At 46.4% G+C, this 14,420-nt stretch overlaps 1 protein-coding gene across 8 annotated transcripts in view; it reads right to left on the bottom strand.

Annotated features, from left to right (window-relative positions):
• The window catches only part of Ssx2ip (SSX family member 2 interacting protein), a 32,741-nt gene that overhangs the window by 16,122 nt on the left and 2,199 nt on the right, over positions 1-14,420 (bottom strand). For 7 of the 8 annotated variants that reach the window (XM_006233454.5, XM_006233455.5, NM_175597.3 and 4 more), the window contains 3 exons: positions 5,408-5,539; positions 4,747-4,916; positions 3,937-4,149 (listed from right to left, as the gene is read on the bottom strand). In XM_006233454.5, the coding sequence (XP_006233516.1) occupies positions 3,937-4,149; positions 4,747-4,916; positions 5,408-5,450 (426 nt within the window). In that variant the 5' untranslated portion in view covers positions 5,451-5,539. Of the gene's footprint in view, positions 1-3,296; positions 3,576-3,936; positions 4,150-4,746; positions 4,917-5,407; positions 5,540-14,420 lie in introns of those variants that run through there. The other variant, XM_006233458.5, reaches the window with a different exon arrangement.

The raw sequence follows: 14,420 nt of genomic DNA, 5'->3' as shown, positions 1-14,420 counted from the left end.
GGACCACAATCCTTCGCACTGCCCGAGACCAGGTCTAACCTCTGAAGAAATTACAAAAAATCCTAAAGTTCATACAGAAACACGAAGAGCCGAGGCTCGTGAGAATACAGCACAGCACAGGAGCCACTGGCCAGCACCTCAGGTCACAGCACGAAGCCACGGTGACAAAGAACAGCAGAGCAGAGCCAGCAACATAGTCATGGAGGCCAACGGAATACAGCCGCAGGCAGAAAGAAGTTCGCACAGCTACAGCCTCCCCATTTTAACCATGATCTAAAAAGTATACACTGGAGAAAGATAGACCCTGCAACACACTGGGAAAGGGGAGGAGGTCCCTCATCTCGCCCCATGCAAAACTTTAATTCAAATTGGATCAGAGACCTTAGTGTGAGACCACAAACTGTCAAGCTGCTAGAGGGAAACCAGGAAGCATTTCAGACAGAGGGACGGGAAAGGAGGTGATGGGAAAGGTTCCAATGACAGAGAGTAACCTCAAGAACGAACAAGCAAGATCACAGGGAGTCAGAGGGAGTCACAGCAAAGGAGGCCGTCGGCAGTAACCGCAGGAGAAAGCCTTTGCTAACTACACAGCTGTAGTTACTTATACTTACAGTGTGTAAGAAAGGCTCAAAATCTTAAATATCGAAGCTCCGAATTATTCAATAAATGGACAAACACACTGACTCTGCAGTTCTGATACAAATGACCATAAATATATAAAACGTGTTTAACACTCTTAGCCCCAAAGGAAGTGCAAATGAAAACCTGCAGTGAGATTCCACATCACCCCAGCAGTCAGAAAGGCTATTACCATCCCGGAACAATGCAACTGCAAACGCTGGTGCCCACAAAAGAAAGGAGACTGAGCACTGATAAGCTGACAAAGCCACCAGGGAGATCAGTACGGAGGTTCCTCAGGAAACTAAGAAGGCAAAGTCCATACAATCCAGCATGTGCTCCTAGTCTATGCTGGAAGGAGTCTCCGTCAGGACCGCACAGAGGTACTTCACGCCCATGCTCACTGCACCACTTCTGCTCACAGTAGCTAAGTCAGGAAGCAGCCTAGATGAACCAACGGAAGAATGTGTAAAGAAATGTGACATGGAGGGGGTGGGGTATGCCTGTGTGTGCTTGTGGATGGTGGAGTTTTATTCAGCTCAGAAAAATGAAATTACATCACTTTCATGAAAAAAATACATGGAACAAAAGATAATGGTGTTAGTCTAAAAAGCCAGACTCCAAACAACAAATGCCTTGTTTCCTCTCCTATGTGGATCAGATTAAATGTGCGTGTGTAAATGACAGGAAAGTTGGACAGCTTGGCTGCCAGGGCAGGAGGACACCTAAAGAGAACAGAGAGCAAGAGAGGCTGATGGTGTGGGGGGAGGGGGGCCTGGGGATAAGAAAGAAAATTACACCCCATTTTCTCTCATGCAGACCCAGACTTCACTCTACATGCATCACATGAGAGCAGACGGTACTCCATGGAATGACAGGGTGGAGGAGGAGAGAGTATGTGAGGTGGACCTGAGTAAGACACATAAGGTTGTAAAATTTTAATAATGCAATCTATTTTGAGTATGTCAACCAAAAACTAAAATAAACCAAACAAAAACTCTGCAATGAATTCCTAAAAACTAGCACTGTCATGAGGCTCCTGGAGCCTACCATTCCCCATCTAAATAGGAATGTGTGCCCCATAATCCTTCTACCCCATCAGCAAAGTGACGTTCATACAATGTCTTCCGCTCCTTTGGTACCACCTCATCTCCATGCCATCTGGAGCCCAGGGTCCAGCCCTACACCTCACAGGCCCCACCAAACCTCAGTCTCCAGCCTCCATAAACCCCTTTGTGATTCTTTGAAAATGCAATGCTCTCTCCTCCCTCTGGGACTTCATATAAGTTGCACGCTCTGTTTGGAATACCTTTTCCAGATGCTAGCAAGCTTCTGAATCATTCTTTAAATCTTGATCAGAAACCTATGAGCAGGAACTGGGTGTGAATCAATCACAAAAATTAGATCTAGAAATCTTATACATTTCTGTCTTCGGCTAACCTAAACAACAGATTCTGTTCCAGGTCAAATCCAAATTAGAAGAGACCCTAGTCAAACACTCTGCTCTGGGTAGTTCTAGCTCATTCCTTAAGGAAAAGACTTGGCTGCTCCAACCTAACTGCACAGACGCATACTAATCACTTATGGCACTTGGCCAATGGTGTGTGGAAAAAAACGCTGTATTCCAGGTTTAGATGTCTGGATCAGCCTGATGTCCATCAGGTCCTGATAAGAGGACATGAGTTAGTGTGACGCACAGCTCACAGTCTTAGGGAGCACTAATACGGACCCTCCAGCCCTGCGTGTCCCCAGGTAGCCAGGATACACACTGGGAGAATCTATCTGTCCTTCAGGCAAACCCCATAAACAAGAAGCTAAAAGAAGGGCTGGAGAGATGGCTCAGCGGTTAAGAGCACTGACTGCTCTTCCAGAGGTCCTGAGTTCAAATCCCAGCAACCACATGGTGGCTCACAAACATCTGTAATGGAATCTGATGCCTTCTTCTGGTGTCTCTTAAGACAGCTACGGTAAAAAAAAAATAAAAAAAATAAAAAAAAAATATATATATATATTAAATAAATCTTTAAAAAAGAAAAAAGAAGCTAGAAAGCACTGTGGGAGCAGTGTTACTGCACCTGCTCTGAGGACAGGGAAGACACGTGAGGTGTGACTGAAAGGAACATGAGCCATGGAGGAACTCCGGAGCCCCTACAGAGCACCCCAGAAGTGCTCGGAGCTCACCAACAGGGCAGTGCACAGCACATGCACTTTCCCGCGCACTCTAGCACCCTGCAGACATTACACCAAACTCCTAATCCAACAGAACAGAGTGAGGATGCGACTTTGGCTTTCATTATCTGTTCTTAGGAGTGGGGTAGGAAGTAGACACAGTAGAAGAAACAGGCCAAGAATTGACAGATGGAAAGCCATAAGGAAGCCAACTTGCTAAGAGCGTGCACACTCACAAAGGCTTTTTCTTGTAAACGGGCCCTACTATAGAATACGGAGGAAAAATGGCTTGTGTGGACTATATTCCCGACAATATGCAACTACAGTGTACGTCTTTCCTACACCATGATTCAAAGGCGAAGGGAGGAATCAGGAATACATTTTTATAGAAAAACATTTTTAAAACAAGCTTTTTCTAAGGAGGAAAAAGAAAGCAAACCAGAAATCAGCAACAACATGGTAAGGTGGTATGGCTCTGTGAGAAGTTCCTTTTCACAGAGAAAGGTTACCAGTGGCCACAGAAGACTACAGTCTCCCCTGCAGTGCTGGACATCCTTAGGGTCAGACGCTGTCTGGCTCATTCCCCCAATCCCATTCTTTGTTGTATGTACCCTAGGAACATGGGAATGTACCCTAGGAACATGGGAATGTACCGTAGGATCATGGGTATGTACCGTAGGATCATGGGTATGTACCGTAGGAACATGGGTATGTACTGTAGGATCATGGGTATGTACCGTAGGATCATGGGTATGTACCCTAGGATCATGGGTATGTACCGTAGGATCATGGGTATGTACCGTAGGATCATGGGTATGTACCATAGGATCATGGGCATATTTTTTCTTGGCATCCATGTGTTATGAAGCTGTCCTTTATCAGTACGGCTGGATCAGGTGAGAGAATCCTCACTTCCCCCAGAAGGTAAGTATTTCCTAACTTTCTACAGACTCAGCAGAGCCTCTCCACAGTAAAATCAAGGCCTTCAGCACAGACAGCGAGAAGCAGAGTAACAACTGTGTACACATTTCTGGAAATCATCTTCCTATATGCAAAAGAACCTCAGGTTTTAAACACAGTCCTGAATCGAATCTGAAGCCCATGGCCTCCTGTGGCAGGGCACTGAGGCAGGAGGATGACCGACTGTACCTTAAGTTTGGCGTAGCAGCTCTGCAGGTGGTCCATGTCACTGCCCAGCTTCAGATTCTGTGTCTCCACGCTTTCTTGGGCCAGGAGGTTCTTCCGCTGAAGCACAAGCAGCTCATTCATGCAGTTCAGAAGAGCAACTATACTTAACTCTCGCTTCGCCTCCTTACTTTTGGATTCTTCATACAAGGAAGGGAAACCGAAGGTAGTCAGTTCCTGAAGGGAGAAAACGCCTTCTTAGCTGTTATCTCTGGAAAGATGTCGGTCAAAGAACAGGATGTCTCCGTTCAGTCAGCAGGAGTTACTGCACTCACAGTGATAAGTTAGCAACACTGTGCCGATTCTCAAACCCACGTGCACTCTAGGTCACCCCACAATAGGCCAACTGCAAAACACTGTGCAGTACGAAATACACAGGTTTAACTTGTCAACTCAAACCTCCAACATAGAATTGTTTTTCAATGGATTAATAGACAAGTCAGTGAAAAGGGAAGAACAGAAGATCATTCCTAGATCATTAAGTACATTAATTATTCAAAGAATGAATACAAACAACTTTAAATTCTTTGATGAACTTTCTAGAACCTGCTTAACAATCACCCTGACCTGGCGTAAGCTGTCTAGGATCGTCATCAGTAACCCGAGGCAGGAGGCGGCCAGATGCCACAGACACAGCAGTTAACCCCGGGTCAGCCCAGCTCACAGGGGCTCTCAGTCTCTGGCCACTCAGGCTTGGCAAACACTTTTCTTGTGGCCTTGACATTTTCCAGTACCTAACACAACATGTTCTTGCTTCTTATAAGAACACATTACCTGATCAAGATACGAAATACTCTGTTCGATGTTCTCTCCTGTGCAGAAGGCACTGAAAACACCATGCACATTCTTGGATAAAGGTGTTGCAGAGCACAGTACTTGCTGCGAGTATAAACTTGACGGAGACATCTTTGTTTCTGAGGTATATTGAGAGAGATTTTTGTTTTCTGAAAATAAAAGAGCATTCAGGCAATTACGAAGCTAACACAATCTCTATTACCACAGACTCTGAGTTTTATACAAAGTACTTTAAAGTTAGGGCCAAGACACTTTTACAAGAAATCTCTATACACTTCTGTGACAAAATGACACAAGCACATTAGTGGCCTTCCTTGGTAGATATGTGAAATGAATGCCTACTTCAACTTCTACTACTGCATTTACAAAAACAGGATCAACACATTTGTCTGTGACACTCAGTTCATGGGATCGAAGGAAGCGGAAACTGAAGGAGCCAATAGACAGACTGTAAATGGAGGAAATGATCTACTGTCCATCTGAAGAACGGATTGGCTTTTTACAACTTTACTGAAAATGAGAACTGGGTATGTGACCAGCACTGCCAGCTCCCTCAGTCACTGTGTCTTCCGTGGCTGGGGTGGGTAGTTTTCCTCAATTCGCCCTTTTCTCTTTGGTGGTGACTGCTGGACTCCTTTACCTGTACACAGAACTGGATCTGTAACAGTCATCCAATCTCCCATAGCCAGTCCCAGAGCCAGGGTCCCTGAGAAGGCAGTTCAGTGCTGGGGCATGCACAACAGCTCCTGTCACTCTCCTACGTGAGCATCTCCTTAGAAGGCAAAGGAAGAGACATCAGATTTAAAAGATGAAACCCAATGAAAGCCAATGTACAAAGAGTTTGTATGTCCTTTTGAGTTCTGACATTTCACTTTGTGTGCACATGAATGTTTTACCTGTGCACCATGTACATGCCTGGTGCTCATGGAGGTCAGAAGAAGGCATCAGATCCTCTGGAACTGGAGTTAAAAATGGTTGTGAGCCACCGTGTGGTCCTGGGAACTGAACCCAGGTCCCCTGCAACAGCAGAAGTGCTCTGAACCACTGAGCCCTCTCTGCAGCCAGAAGGGGTCTGAAGTATTTACTCCTATGTACACAGCAGAAGCAGCAGTATATGTTGTGCTGGTTAGTGTTAATGTCAACTGACACTCTTAGAACCCCCGCCCCGGGAGGAAATCTCAGCGAGGACTCACTATCTAGATCGGTTGGTGTGCGGACATGCTGTGGGTGCGGAAAGAGCTGAATGTGGGCAGCACCATCTCATGGCTGGGCCCTAGACTGTACAAGAGAGGACAGTGAGCTGGGCAAAGCAGTCCTTCTCACTGCTCTCAACAGTGAGTGGGTGCACAGAGACCAACTGGCTCACTCAGCCCCTGCCTCTGAAACCATGACAGACCCCACCCTGGAATCACAAACCTTTAGATAACCCTTTCCCTTAGATTGATATTATCAGGATGTTTAATTACAACAACAGAAATAAAACTAGAATACACATATACACGCTGGCTATGTGTATGTATCTGTGTATATGTGTGTGTGCGTGTGCATGTGTATTACAAATTGAATATATTTGAAGTAAGGTTAAATATTTCCCAAGATGCACAGTGCCTGACTTGACTCTAAGGTACGCCATGACATATAATATGGAATAGTTCTACAGTATACCCTTTAAACTGCAGGTCTCATTTATGAGAAACCTCCTTGGCTAGTACCTCCATGTTCTATCCTTCCTAACTATATTAGGAAATCTTTATGTTCTAAGCCACAGCCTGGCCCAGATTCCTACCCAGGACTGGGAGGCAACATCATCTCACACCCCAAGAACAGAGCTGGCAAGGTGGGTCTGTTAACACCACTCACAACCTTATCCTAAGAAGATAATGTGCACAAAGGTTCACTTCAGGGTGTTCTTCATGATAGGGAAAACCAAAGCAGAAACATGTTCCACAGAAAACTGGGCACGCATACAACTGTGTACAGATTTAATCAAACCTGTAGAATTAAAGTGGCTAAGAGATATCACAGACTAGAAATACAGTGAGTAGACTAAGATGATAACTTTGTTTCCTATTCATGTTTCCACCTTTTAAGAGAGGAGAAGTAGTTCTACCACAAGAAACACAACTCAAGGGAAATTGTCCCTGGCAACTGGAGGCAGGTCTCCAGTCAGGAGGAGGCAGAGGGTGGCGTGAGCAAATACAAGGGCACGTGTGGCTCACGGCCGCTGCTCAGTGCGCTCACTGCAGCCTCGACTGGCCGCGCTGACAGCCTCCAACTTTTAGACATGATAGAATTCTGGACTTTCATACAAAATCTTCCCATTTTTAAATATTAGAAGCTAATTAAAACAAACTATGACTTATCCCATGGGCAGAGTGAATGGGGGATGTGATAGCCTTCTGGGGTTCTAGAAACATCTTGATCTAAGGAGGTTACTATATGGGTAGACACATAACTCATTAGGATGTATAAATTATTAATATCTAAGAAGTCAAATCAAGTGTACACTGCTCGAGATTTGGACCCATGACTGTTAATAGAGACCATGACATGATATAGTGAGGGCAAGATGAAGTTTCCCTACTGAGTAGGTCTGACTAAACCCCCACTATGCACCAAATACAGTTAGTTTCTAGGCAGAAAGGAGGATGTGTCCTCTCTGTAAGTTCTCAATGTGGGAAGAATAAGCTGGAGACAAGTCAGAAGCAAGTAACAACTTAGCAGGTGATTAGAATTTCATAAGACGCATGCTCAGTAATATGAAGGTGCTGGGGTGGGACAGATCCACATCAGTCAAGGAAGGTTACCCTGGGATAGACCAGTTACGGTTTGAACATGAATGTACCTTAGAAGTTCGTAAGTTAAAGGCTAAGTCGCCAGCTGGAAGCACTATTTGGGGGGGGGGGGGAGTAACTAGAAACTCCAGGGGTGGAGCCCAACTAGAGGAATCAGTTACTAGACCGAATGCCTTGTGTTTGTTGCCCTGCTCCTTACCACTGTGACAAGGTGAGCTAGGGTCTTCTCTTTTTTTCTTCCGTGGGTGTGTGTGTGTGTGTGTGTGTGTGTGTGTGTGTGTGTGTGTGTGTGTAGGGATTCTCTGTGTAGCCTTGGCTGTCCTGGATCTCATTTGTAGACTGGGCTGGGTTTGAACTCCAAGACCTGCCTGCCTCTGCCTCCTCAGTGAGGGATTAAGGGCGTGCACTGTTGCTGCTGCCCCTTTGTGCCTCCCACTGCACATTCAGCCGCACCTCAGCCTCCCAGTGAGACCAGGACAGTGGTGGAGAGAGAGAAACATCCCCTCCTCTCAAGCTGTTTCTCTGAGGCCTGGGTCACGGCAACCACAAGAGGGCGAAATTGAGCAGAGGTCTAACTGCTGTGCAGTCAGGCCAAGACAAGAAATGGCCCGTGTAGCCCAAACAAGAGGAACAGAAGGTACAGATACGTGAGTCGGAGTTGTCAAGTAAGATGAACATTCAGAAAGCAAGGCTGGAAGGCAGCGGGCTGGGCTTCTGCTGTGAAGGAGAAGGTGTTGAGGGGTCACTATCATCACCATGAGCAGGCACTGACAGTAAGCACTCCTGACAATAAGGAGGCTACGGCCACAGCACAGCTTAGATCAGCACCACACTACAGGTCCAACCACAGAAGCAGAAAGCTGATCGTTGATCTTTAGAAGACCTGGAGACTGAACTGATGTCCTCATAGACAGTGGGCAGTGATCTAACACCAGGAGAGAGAGCAAGGCTCAGCACACATCTCTCCAAAGGGAGCTGTGGCCTCACGCCTGGCTTCTGTACACCCACGGTACCTTCTTAACCTATCCCAAAAGGAATGCTTTTCTACGAAGGAAGACATCCCCCAGTTCATCGCTGTTTCTGCCAGTTCCAGCTCATGCTTAGTTTTCTGTGTCAAGCACTGGAAACAGGCTGCTCAGCGAGGCTGCCCGGCTGCACTTCTGCTCACAGTTGCTGCCCCTCTCAGCCCTCCGCCATTCAGCATGTGCAGGTCATAACTCAGAGCACGTCATCCCTACACAAGTCAGACTCAAATCCAAACCAGCCCATCAGCTGTGTCTGCACAGGCACCAGCATCTTGTTTATACATATTTTTACCCTAAGGTAAATTCTAATTCAATGTCAAAACTAAGCATTTCACAAAAATATTTCGAGTTACCATTAATTATAGCCATCCTTCCCAGTGGAACTTGTTATCCCTTCTAAAGACTCAGGCTCTTCCCATAGTCCGTAGAGCTTTAGTGTGGGCAGTCTCTAAGAACCCCCTTAGTCCTGCTCCTGCTGGGATAGCCTTGGGTCACTCTGCTGTGGGTATGGCCTTCTAACAGTATAGGCAACATGACATGGCTTAACTCTGAAGATCAGGCTATGATTGTGCTGCTCCATTTGAGTTTTCCCTTCACTGTTCTTTCTGGACAGAGCAAGCCATCCTGCTGTGAGCACCCCTGAGAGCACCATGACAAGGAACTGACACCTGTGACCAAAAGGTCACCAGGCCTGCCAAGAGTCAGAACAAGCTGGAAGCAGATTTTGCCTAAGCCCTGGCTCAGGCAAGGATGATGGCCCCGATAAGGCCCCGAGTCACAGGCCTTCTGCTAAACTCTGCCAAGACCCTTGATGCACGGAAGCTGTGAGGTAGGACGTGCTTGCTGTGAGGTTGAGACAGGTACTAGGCTGTACTAGGCTGAGATGATCTGTCACTGAGGAACAGATGTCATACGTTCCGAGTCTCCTGCAACACTCCTTTCTATGCACCCTGTGAAGTGGAGCTAGAAGTGGTACCAGGCCCCACGGTTGCTGACGCCTGGCTTATGAGGAATGGAACCCACTATTCTATTTATTGTTCTGTGTGATGCTAAATGGTTCATACATAGGCTTCGGGAGAAGTAGGGAATGTCCTAGTCTTTGTAGCCAAGTCCCTCGCATAGAGCAGCACACAGCGCATCTTTACTCAAGGACCCAAAGCCCACACAGCTCTGTTGTTCCGGCCACCAACTGTCGTCTTTCACCTCTCATGTTCTTACCTGTCCTATCTTTTGCAGGTAAGTGCACGCTTAACATTTCTGTTCACCCATAAATGACCCACACTAATCAGTGAAAACTCCAAGTCAGGGTGTCCATCCTGGCAAATGTGCGTGTCAGCAAGCAGCAACGAGAAAGATGCCCACGTCCAGTCTGTGCTCGCTCTCCAATGCCCATGTCTCCTGTCCTGCTCACCCTAGGTCTGCCCTCTATCGACGATGACATCAGGGAAAGGAGCACGCCAGTGTCCCACCTTCAGGACAAGGGCCTCTTTACACAGCAAGTGCTCTTCCCAAGTTGACTTGCAAGACAAGCTCAGGACAGTACACCGCGCCTGCTGTCAGAATTCTACAGCTAACGCCCGCCAGGTCAGGAAGTAGCAGCAGCTTCTCCTTGCACAGGAACACCGTGCCATGGTGCCAGACGGCCTTCAAATACTGCACGAGATTCTCAGATAGTTCACTAACATTTCTGCTAAAATATCACCAAGCTGAGTTACCAGATTGTTGGAATACGAAAATAAAATTGTTAAAATGAAATCCTTCAACATTAGTAATCTTCTAAATTCAGTCAGAGAACTGAAGATCAGCATGATTTGTGTCACTAACCTCTCAAAAATGAAATTTACTTACTTAAAATATGAGTAACGTCTTTAATTATAATTTCAGTCTAGAGGAGACTATAGCTTGTAATTATATCACGCTCTGTCACCTACAAGTAGAAACACACTAAATTCAACCTCAGTTTTACAAACTTAAAATCCAAGTCATTCCACCTTCCTGGCATAGTACAAGGGATATTTTCCACAGACGTGAGGCTTCAGCAGAACTGCAGTGATGGAACACTTAAACAGCCACAGCTAAAGAACACTACTCCATGCAAGAAGGGCCACACTAAAAACTCTCATCGCCTCATCACCTTATTAATTTGCCTTCATGTTGTGTTTAGGGCTTTCGGGAAGATTTTCTGTTAGGGAATGTAAACCAAGAGGGTCTCTTTGCCTGGTCACAGGTCTGGGGTCCTATTCTGCCTAAGTCACTTCCCACAAACCATCTCTCCAAGCTGATCTCCTTGCCTACATGATAGGGCTGCAATATTGATCTGTTAAGGCTGATGCAGGTACGCAACTAGACCTCAGGTGCAGAACACGCCAAGTATCAGCAGAGTGCAGGACGCTGGTCTAAATGCTTCCCAGATTCCCAAGTCCACCTCACCACATCCCTGTGTACAGCGAACTACCTTCCACGGGAGAGACGATTAAGGCAGATGTAACAGTAATGCAGACAGGGTCACAGGGCTCATGAGGGGCAGAGAGCTAGCAGAGCCAGGATCCCAGCCCCAGCCACATAGCTACTCTCTTGGCCATCTGGCCCCGCAGAGCAATCTCTTCCTCTGTGAACTCCATCAAAGGCAGGATTCTAATAATATCTCCCAACTGGGCAAAGGCTGAATAAAATAGTGTGGAATGCAAATTATGATAAAATCCTGAAGACATGACTTTCTGTCTAACATAAGTAACTGAGCATTGTGCACTAAAGCGCAGGCCTCACAACCAAGTGCAGCTGCACCAGGAGACACTGGTGCACACGGAGGTGGGTGTGGAAGCAGCAGAGCCCTTCACAGCAGCAGGGCAGGAGCTCAGGGCCTAACCCTGCAACAACCCAAGCACTCGCTGGAAATAGGAGGACCTAGTCCCAAGATGAGCAGCTATGCAGCCATAGGAAACCTATGACATACCACAGAAGGCTCCTTCCGAGAGACAGGACATAATTAAATAGAACTTACTTTAGAAATGTTAAGCTTGAAGGAAATCTGCTATGAGACAGTTTATCTACAGCTATCTACACTTGGTCTTTCTTCACATATAGAAAACAAATGTGATAAATCTGTGTTATGAATGACACAAGAATGCAGGATTCAGTGATCACTGCCTACAGAAAGGGGACAGAGAAGTTATATAGAGGTTACTGTCAAAGGCCCTTTGTGTTACATGTTTTATTATTAAAAACAAGGTCACAACAGACTGTGATGAAAGCTGAGAAAAGGACCCAGTCAGTAAACTGCTGTCTCCCAAGCCTAAGGATCTGAGTTTGGATCCCAGGGACCCACAGGAAAGCCAGGTGCTGGAAGACTGGAGGCACAGACAAGCAACCCAGGGCAGTCACAAGTGCCCTACCATTAGCCATGCATCTGATAACGTTAAGGCAGGCGAGAGAGTTCACATCCTTCACTCCCAGTATTCTGAGTTGAGTGAGCCAGGATGTACGTAAGGATCTTTGGAATACTGTGGGTTTTCCCTCCAGGTTTGTAGCTATAGATAAGTGTGTAGGTGACATCTGTAATCTGTCCTTAGTTCTTTCCATCAATATGTGGCAAAGTCCCAGGCCAGTAAAGGACTCTGTCTCAAACAAAAGGTGGAAGGCTCCTAAGGACTCACACACGAGGTTGTCCTCTTACCTTTATACATACACGCTGCACATGCATTGACCCATGCCCATGTGACTCCCCATGCCCATGCGACCCACATATAAACATACATGCACACATAGAGCATACATACAAACACACAGAATGTGTGGTGACCAAGGAATACGAACTAGCTAATTATTTGTAGTTAAAATCCTTTATAAACCTTCAAAATGTATACAGTTAATCACATTTTAAAAAATATTTTAAATTCTTTCCAGTCCTAGCCTTGGGGCACAATGACCCAGGGTCCTGGGATTCATTGTGTTATGTCTTCCCTTAAAGTATAAAGACCAGTCACTCTGGCTACACTTTAGAGATCTATGAAGCTCTCCACAGACTGGCAAAAAATCGGTGGGGTGAGAATTAAGAACGCACGTACCACCTGATATGTAAAGCTAGCAAGGGAGAGAGTGACCAGTGCAGGCCACATGTAGCTCACTGGCTGCGTCCTTTTCTCCTTAGGTGGCCGTAGGAAAGCAATGGGTGGGTCCAGCCCTACTCCACTGATGGAGAAACTATGAGACAGTTTATGTACAGCTACAGACCTGGAAAGAGAACGGGAGCGGCAGTGCTCCAGGACCTCAGGCCCGGCCCCTCTGGACCCAGCAAGCGCTGGGAGTGAATGGCGGAAGGCTGTGAACCTGTCCCTTCATTATAGAACAGCATGGCTCCTCGCTGACCACATCTACGATCTTGTCACCCCCTTTAATTATAATCTGACAGAGAGGGCTATTCTATAAAGCAGCTGGGCAGAAGAACACGGTTACTGAAGAGACAAGGTGAGGGCAGAGCACACAGGGAGGCTTACAGAGGTGTTCAATGGAGATCACAGCTGAGGGCAGACACAGCCAACCTGACCTTGTGAGGAAATTATCATCCACAAAATTCACCCACGAAAGCCACACAATCTAGTTACATAAAACAAACAAAACTCAAGGGCTTCACCCAAATGTCCTATTTTTAGTACTTCTGATTTTGTCACATTCCAGGTACACAGGCACACAGATGAGCCAATGGCCTTTATCCTGACTGAGACCTGTTCCCTCAATTAGAGCTTTTTATCAGCTTGTTTATAGTTTTTTGCTTTGCTTTTGAGACAGAATTTCCAAGTAGCCTAGGATGGCCTTAAACTTGGAATCCTTCTTTCTGGCCTCCAGAGTGCCTGACTAGGCCTGACTAATCACTAACATATCACATAGATAGCAGGTGTTCCAAATGCTCACTATTTCTGTGTATTACCAGGGCACATGTGTGTAGCCAGCACAACTGATCACATCAGGAAGTAGGTCATAGTATTCGCATCCCTCCTCCATTACAAACAGGACAAGTCCAGTGCTGATGGATGGAGTATCTGACTAGGGAGACTGAGGAAGGAGAAGCATGCAGCCGCACAACCTCAGGACTGTAGTCAGTCTCTTCAGTTTCCATTAAGACTTGCTATTGATCCCAGAGTCTCCTCTCTGAATCCCACACTGCTCCCACCCCAGATTTTTGGACCTCCCATCCCTCAGGGCCTGCCCTGGGCTGGGACTGGATTCCATGGTGGCTGCATCTTCATCACCTTTGGCTCTCCAGCCCTGGCACAGAGGACCCGCTTGAGCAGCCACTGCTGCACTGTTAAGGCTCCTGTCAGCTTCAGTTAAGCCTGGGGAAAGCTTTCAGGTCTTATCTAGACCATCAAGGTCCAGAGCCCATAGACTGTGCAAATTACTAACTTGGGCAGACATACTCTACATCAGAAGCAATATAATCCCCAACAAAACCGTGTGGATATTCCTTATTGGTCAAGGGTCACAGCACTGTTATTAATGCTTGTCACTAACGCAGCAGCCACAAGGACACCAACCACCTGTAACCGGCACCTGCTTGGCTGCTCGCACCAGTTGGTGAGCGCCTGTCAGGACACAGCTGAGATGCCTTCTTTGCTAAGGCCCTCCCACATTTGCATTCTCCCCTTCTCCACACAACACCAACCCACCCCACCCCCCAGAACAATATTCAGAGCAACACATCTTTTTATCCTTAGGCCTGGCAGTTGGCAGCTGAGTGTCTGATAATAAATGTTTACTGAAAGAATAAATTTATTAACATACAGTGAATCGCTCCTACACTACACAAAATACTGGACCAGCATCAAACCGTATAAAT

Source organism: Rattus norvegicus, chromosome 2, assembly GCF_036323735.1.
Source record: "Rattus norvegicus strain BN/NHsdMcwi chromosome 2, GRCr8, whole genome shotgun sequence".
Lineage (NCBI taxonomy): Eukaryota > Metazoa > Chordata > Mammalia > Rodentia > Muridae > Rattus > Rattus norvegicus.
The sequence above is the reverse complement of the archived record's forward strand: the minus strand, read 5'-3'. Positions and strand labels throughout refer to the sequence as shown.